Source organism: Notothenia rossii (assembly GCF_949606895.1).
Source record: "Notothenia rossii genome assembly, chromosome: 9".
Classification (NCBI taxonomy): Eukaryota; Metazoa; Chordata; class Actinopteri; order Perciformes; family Nototheniidae; genus Notothenia; species Notothenia rossii.
The window spans coordinates 67,034,644-67,041,533 of record NC_136907.1 but is presented as its reverse complement, the minus strand read 5'-3'; the positions used below and the strand labels follow the sequence as shown (position 1 = coordinate 67,041,533).

The following is a 6,890-nucleotide window of genomic DNA, read 5'->3' as shown; positions in this document are numbered from 1 at the left end:
ATGTCAACAAAACGCTATTGACGTCACTTCTGTTTCTCGGGACGTCATTTCCGGGTATGAGTTGTAGTTTTTTCGTGTTTTCCCGTATAAAGTCTGCTATTTTGTCGTGTCTCTGTTAAAAAATGTTGTCTAACTCGCTTTAAATCTTACACTTTGTTGTTTGATGTGAAATTAAGATTAAAATGTTCGCCATTTCGCAATATTCACATAGAATGAAGTCATCGGTAGCTGCAGAAATGCACTCTGGGTCATGGTCAACATGGCAGCCTCCATGGTGTCTGTAGATTACAGTAGAGCTTAAAGATCGTTTAAACTTTTCTGCTTGTTATCACTAAAATAAGCATAAATCATGTTTCAGATACTCTGCTGTAGAGCAAGCATCGCCGCTCCGGTGCGGTCATTGTCTTTACACCCTCGATGCAATAAGGGAGCAGATCTATGGAAAGTTTCACGGTAGGGTAATATAACCTGTAACGTTACTCGCGTAGTTGACAGTTGACCTGTGGCTGCTATACATTTGTTAGTTAGTCATTACTGACGAGCGTGGCATACTTTCATTTTCTAGAGACAGTGCATGTTCATTTAGCTGCTTTACTCAAGTGTTCATATATTTATAGAAAGCTTCAGTGGGATGTATGACTGTACGTTTGTTTTCAAGTACAGAATATGAGTCAAGTTCAATGCATTAGTTACATTTGTATTTTCAACTGTTAAAACAGACATGGATTAACATCTTTGGGATTGACTTCTGTAAATATTTGGGCTCAAACAATCTTTTTCCAAAGAGAGAAATGACAAACAAATGCATGCTCCAGCTTCTCAAAAGTTGGGACTCACTATGTTCAATCTTTACAAAGTAAAACATGTACAAACTCAACAAACATTTGAGGATATAATCACAATACTCACAGGCCAATGTTTATGGAAATAATTATTCATCACTGTGATCATCATGTTCTTCTTAGTTTGATAACACTGTTGGATAGACAAATAGTGAATTAATGATTACTCATAGGGTTTTACATTAATAAATGATTATTGCAAGTTGCAGATATAAGTCAGTTTCTTTAAATTGCTATTTCCTTAAAATATAGTATATAGACTTTATTACATTAGTCTTAAACTACTTTCAGTACGGGTTATTGAATGGCAAATTGTGTTAATAATATTTTTTGTTATCCAGATGGTACACATCTCTACGATCCCCAGCCTGCAGCTCCTCACAACAGCCTGGAAATACTGTCACTCGTATTTGGGGCCTCACACAGAGAGCTATCCGCCAGTCCAGCACCCGAACGTCCAAACCCCCAGGAGTGGCCCTGAGGTTCATCCTGGGACCAGCAGTCCTCACTGTCTCCGCACGTTTGTTCTGCCATGTGGCTCACTGCGAGGCAGATGTGAATAACAACACTCCTTTGGAAGTTACGACCAAAACATCTGCACCAGAGTTCAAATGGCATATCTTTTGGGAGTTTGTGAAACCTCAGCTATTTCCTCTCATGGGTGCTGTTGTGGTACGCTCCAATCACTTATTTTAAATGCAATGTCAGTGTTTTTAAAATAAAGTGTGACGTGACATAAACTTTACATATGATCTTTCATTTACACTGATCACCTACAGTACAGTTTTTTTTTTTTTTTTTTCAGCTTGCTTTTGCTGCAGCTCTCTTGAATATTCAAATCCCTTTGATGCTTGGGAATCTGGTGAACGTTGTAGCACGTTATCTGAGAGAACAGACTGGGAATTATGTCCAAGAGATGAGAGGCCCTGCGCTGAAATTACTTGGACTGTATGGTATCCAAGTAAGTACACAACAAATCTGTCAATGCTCTAAACAGCTGCACACTTGACTATGCCAGTCCTTTGTGTGTTGTTGTTTTGGAATACATTATGAAGTGAAACTGTTGGTGTTTTGAATAATCCTAACCATTTGGTTTGGCTTTCAGATCAAAATGTTTTGAAACTGTACATATTTTGTTAGATGCTTTGATGCTTGTTACCCTACCCTAACATGATCAGTTCAACTTACATTCACTGTGAAGACAATGTGCATGAAAACTCATAAATGTCACATCGGTAAATACACTGTTGCTCTGGTCATTAATTACCTTCTTTGTGCAGGGCCTGCTGACAAGTGGCTACATCATCCTGCTTTCAAGAGTGGGGGAGAGAGTGGCAGCAGACATGAGGAAGACCCTTTTTGCATCCTTATTGAGGTACATACCATAGCAAAAGAATACATGGATAAAAAAAGAGTCAATGGGTACCTGACAGGATGCGTTCATGTTGTGCTAATAGCCCTCTATGACGCTAACTTCCGGAGAAGCCTTGTAACTTTGCCTGTGTTGTTTTTTTGTCTCAGACAAGATGTGGCTTTCTTTGATGCCAATAAAACCGGGCTGCTGGTGAACCGTTTGACTTCTGACATTCAGGAGTTCAAGTCATCCTTCAAGTTGGTAATTTCTCAGGTATAAAGTGCTATATTTTATGTTTTAGAATAATTATATTCTTTACAGTTTAGGCTTCTAAATAATGTTTGCATATTTGCAGGGTCTTCGGAGTGTTACACAGACAGTTGGATGCTTCGTCTCTCTCTATATCATCTCCCCCAAACTCACAGGTCTGACAGTGGTCGTCCTCCCCTGTCTGGTGGGAGCGGGGGCTATCTTCGGCTCATTCCTCCGCAAACTGTCCCGTTTGGCTCAAGAACAGGTGATGCCGAATGTAGTATTATAATTTTGCGCAGAGTCTTTGTTTTGACTAGATAATGTCCCTTGTATACAGTTAGGTTTCATTGCCAAGTCACTAGAGGCTGAAATATTAGAACAGCCAAAAGTCAAACAGCCTACATATAAGCGTGCAGAACGGACCATCTAAAGACATTTATATACTTTTTTGCAATTTAAATATTAAGTTTAGAATAACTGTTTCTTATAACTTTTTGCTTGATCCAGGTGGCAAAAGCAACAGGAGTGGCAGATGAGGCCCTTGGCAATGTGCGGACAGTGAAAGCTTTTGCGATGGAGGAGCGGGAGCTCCAGTAAGTGAGAGTTTATTTGATATACTTACAGTCATAGTAGTTTTAGAGACACAATATGCTGTATGTTAGAAATAATATGTACGTGTCTTTATTCCCCAGGCTATATGCGTATGAAGTTGACAAGTCATGTGAAATGAATGAAGATCTTGGTTCTGGAATTGCAGTTTTCCAAGGAATTTCAAACATTGCCCTTAACTGTGAGTGTATATTTGACTATGTTAACTGTTAAATCTATTGTTGAACAGATCCATTAAAGTCATGTTTTTGTACTGTGTGCCGTTATTGCAGGCATTGTCCTAGGAACCATTTTTGCCGGAGGGACTTTAATTTCTAGTAATGAAATGTCCCCTGGAGACCTCATGTCTTTCCTGGTTGCCTCACAGACTGTTCAGAGGTAAAAAATACATCCTGCTCTACAATGGTTGCTCTTTTTTTCCAATCTATCTTTTAAATAAAATGTATCGTTTAAAATGTAGCAGATGTTAGATTGCTGTATACTTTTTCTACTCAGGTCGTTGGCTGGTATCTCTATCCTTTTTGGACAGGTGAGTAAAAGTTATTGGCAAGTATAGAACATGTCTTATCTTAAATCTATCATTATATTATGTATGCAACATCTGATAAACCAAAACCAGTGATAAACCAAGCTGTCAATCTGCAACAGATGGTGAGGGGATTAAGCTCTGGGGCCCGAGTCTTTGAATACCTGTCTCTGGTGCCCACCATCCCTCTGTCTGGAGGAGGACGCATCCCGTACCCTTCTCTGACAGGAAGAGTAGATTTCATTAACATTTCATTCAGGTTGGAACGGCATCTTAATGGAAGTAGATTTCAAGGCAATTCAAGATAATAACCTCACATAAATATCAGCTGATACTATCTATACTTTTATTTTATTTGTATATTTATAGCTATCCAACGAGACCCGGCCAACAGGTCCTGTCAAAGTTCAGCCTAACGCTGCCACCTGGTAAAACTGTTGCCATTGTTGGAGAATCTGGAGGAGGTAAAATCCTACTTAATAAATGTGAAAGTGTGACGCGCAAACAATGTGAGCCTTGAAATTATTAACCAAATACTTGCTTTTAGGAAAGTCCACTGTGGCGTCTTTGCTGGAGCGTTTCTATGACCCGACCAGCGGTGTAGTCATGGTGGACGGACTTGACATCCGAACACTCGATCTGACCTGGCTCAGGGGACAAGTCATTGGATTTATCAATCAGGTAAAGATTGTTCATCAATATTGCATGACTTTTATTATTGATTCAGTTTAATACAATTATTATTATACATTATATATTTCAAGCAGTCCAGTTATCGGCGTATCTTCAAGGGAAAAATTGCTTTCATTGATTTAACAAGCATCTCCACGGAGCATCACACTCCGAAACAGTACGTGGTTGTATGCACCTTTTAGAGACATTTGCAATCTGCCAATGTACACAGAGGAGAAGAAAAACAAGCACAGCAATCTGACTGTTGAGCCAAACATGCTGTCACCTGGGATGGACTGTTTTCACAGTTTCAGAGGAAGACAACAGTTTAGTGTTTTGATGTATTTTACTAGAAAAAATAAATGAACATTTGGAGAGTGAGAACTGTTCTGTTTTCTGTGTTAGCAATAGCGATTTTAGCGGTTTAATTTGGTAAGTTCAGAGCTTTGGAATATTGAATCATCCATCTTTGCTCAATACATCTTCATAAGGTTTAGAGTTCCCCCAGCTGTGCAGAAACAATACATGTTTTTGAAATGATTGGTTTGGTTATAAGAAGCATGTAATTATTGGTTGGCTGGAAATCCATAATTTGCAATGCTATTATCTTCCACCCTGTATCTTTGCAGGAGCCAGTTTTGTTCGGATCATCTATCATGGACAACATCCGCTTTGGGAAGCCTGAAGCCACTGATGCTGAAGTCATTAACGCAGCCAAGCAAGCCAATGCTCACGGCTTCATTACAGGTTTCCCAGACGGCTATAGCACTTTGGTTGGTACGTGCTTTCATGTAGGAACACTAAATACTCAAATTTGTTTGCCATTTAAATACTAAGCTCTAGATTTCCTTACCTAGGGGAGAGAGGGGCAACGCTATCAGGTGGCCAGAAACAGCGAATTGCTATCGCCCGCGCCTTGATCAAGAACCCCTGCATCCTGGTGCTGGATGAAGCCACCAGCGCTCTGGATGCTGAGTCAGAACGGGTGGTGCAGGAGGCTCTGGACAGAGCTACAACTGGGCGCACCGTGCTCATCATCGCCCACCGGCTGAGCACCATAAAAGGGGCAGACCTCATCTGTGTCATGAGCAACGGCCGCATTGTGGAGGTGAGGAAGCAGACTTTTCAAATAAATGAATATGATTTTATCTTCTGTTAAGGCTTATTTATTGGAATCCCTTGAAAGTTTAAAGGGAGTTCACTTGGTTCTGAGTTGAGCTACGTTCATGTATATACTTGTTGCTTCCATCTCAAAGTACTTAGTGTGTAATATAAGTTTTAATTATAACTTACAGTTTTTTTGCTGTCTTTTAAGGCTGGTTCTCACTTGGAATTGCTGGCCAAAGGAGGACTTTATTCCGATCTGATCCGTAGGCAAAGAGCGGAGGGGAAAAAATGAATACACAACAATTTGTTTACTGTAGATCTATACTGAGTAATTTATGTTATTTTTAAAATGAAACTCATAATGAAGCATGCTTGAACAGATGAATTATGTAAAACATGTAATGTATATCTACCAGATCGCTGTCTAGTTTTACAACACAAATCTCAAATGTACTATATGTATGTACAGTAAATGTATAAGCGGACCAACTCAATGAGCCTGTGATGATTACCAAACTGCACTACTGTACAGAAACTAATTTAAATGGGATTTTCATATCACTGTTTTCTCTTATTCTGTATAAAATGATCAAGTATAGTTAGGAAGGGAACAAAAGTATTAAATATGTTTTATTGAGAAAATACTGCACTGTATGTTATTTTGTATGGATCATGGCACCAATTTAACCTCCCTTTTTAAAGCTGGAATCTACCATTGTAAATACAGTTTTACTAACTTATTCAGTGAAATACTTTGAGTAAAAAGCCACCTTTAAAATCATACCAAGAGATGGTTCCTTTCCGATGTGATGCATTCTTTTATACATCCCTTGTGTGCCTGTACACTGTGCGCTGACACAAAGTATTGCCCACTGACACTGATTAATATAAGCTATCACTATTCCTTAATTGGATTATTGTATAATTTGCAAGTGAAATCCAAGATTTCTATCCCATTTACAATGGTGTCTACATTATTTAACAGACAAATGAGGCTATTTGTAATTGATAATTAAAAGTAACATATTAGCCTAACAGCTCCCAGTAGAATCTATATGCTGCTTCAGATTAGATTGCAAAGATTCAATTTAAATTCAGGAAACTCAAGGTATCACATATAGTATAAACATCCTTCACAGTTGTCTTTGACTAAATTATGTGGGAACATTTGAACAAATTGAGAATGTGTTCCATGGAAGTACAGTGTGAACTACAGCAGTTAAAGCTCTGTGTTTTATACAAATATTAAACAAAGATGTGTAACATGTTTTGTGTAACAGTTCTAATGATCATAATTCACATTACAAAACAATAGAAAAGAGATGATGGTGATTAATAGATGAAACTGAAGTATGAACTTTAGTGTGTGTGTATGTTTCAGTCTTCACTGTATATATATATATATATATATATATATATATATATATATATATATATATATAGATAATATATATAGGCCTACATGTTCTTTATGATTATTTCATGCACCATACATTTATCAAGAATTGTACAGAATAATGTAAAAAAA

At 38.1% G+C, this 6,890-nt stretch overlaps 1 protein-coding gene across 1 annotated transcript; it reads left to right on the top strand.

Moving 5' to 3' along the window:
* The first annotated feature begins 114 nt into the window (after positions 1-114).
* abcb8 (ATP-binding cassette, sub-family B (MDR/TAP), member 8) lies at positions 115-6,006 on the top strand. The gene is made up of 16 exons (XM_079648335.1): positions 115-453; positions 1,184-1,514; positions 1,648-1,803; positions 2,123-2,217; positions 2,364-2,469; positions 2,552-2,713; positions 2,956-3,041; positions 3,141-3,238; positions 3,330-3,435; positions 3,553-3,586; positions 3,706-3,842; positions 3,953-4,047; positions 4,131-4,264; positions 4,885-5,032; positions 5,113-5,363; positions 5,571-6,006. Exons 1-16 carry the CDS (start codon positions 350-352, stop codon positions 5,652-5,654), a joined length of 2,127 nt encoding a protein of 708 aa, XP_079504461.1. The 5' UTR covers positions 115-349; the 3' UTR covers positions 5,655-6,006.
* The last annotated feature ends 884 nt before the right edge of the window (positions 6,007-6,890 follow it).

Excerpts from the sequence above, each read along its gene's own strand:
- abcb8 (XM_079648335.1), top strand. The coding sequence starts at position 350 with ATGTTTCAGATACTCTGCTGTAGAGCAAGCATCGCCGCTCCGGTGCGG. Across the intron at positions 2,470-2,551 it reads TCAAGTTGGTAATTTCTCAG|GGTCTTCGGAGTGTTACACA; the intron begins GTATAAAGTGCT and ends GCATATTTGCAG. Across the intron at positions 4,048-4,130 it reads TGTTGGAGAATCTGGAGGAG|GAAAGTCCACTGTGGCGTCT; the intron begins GTAAAATCCTAC and ends ACTTGCTTTTAG.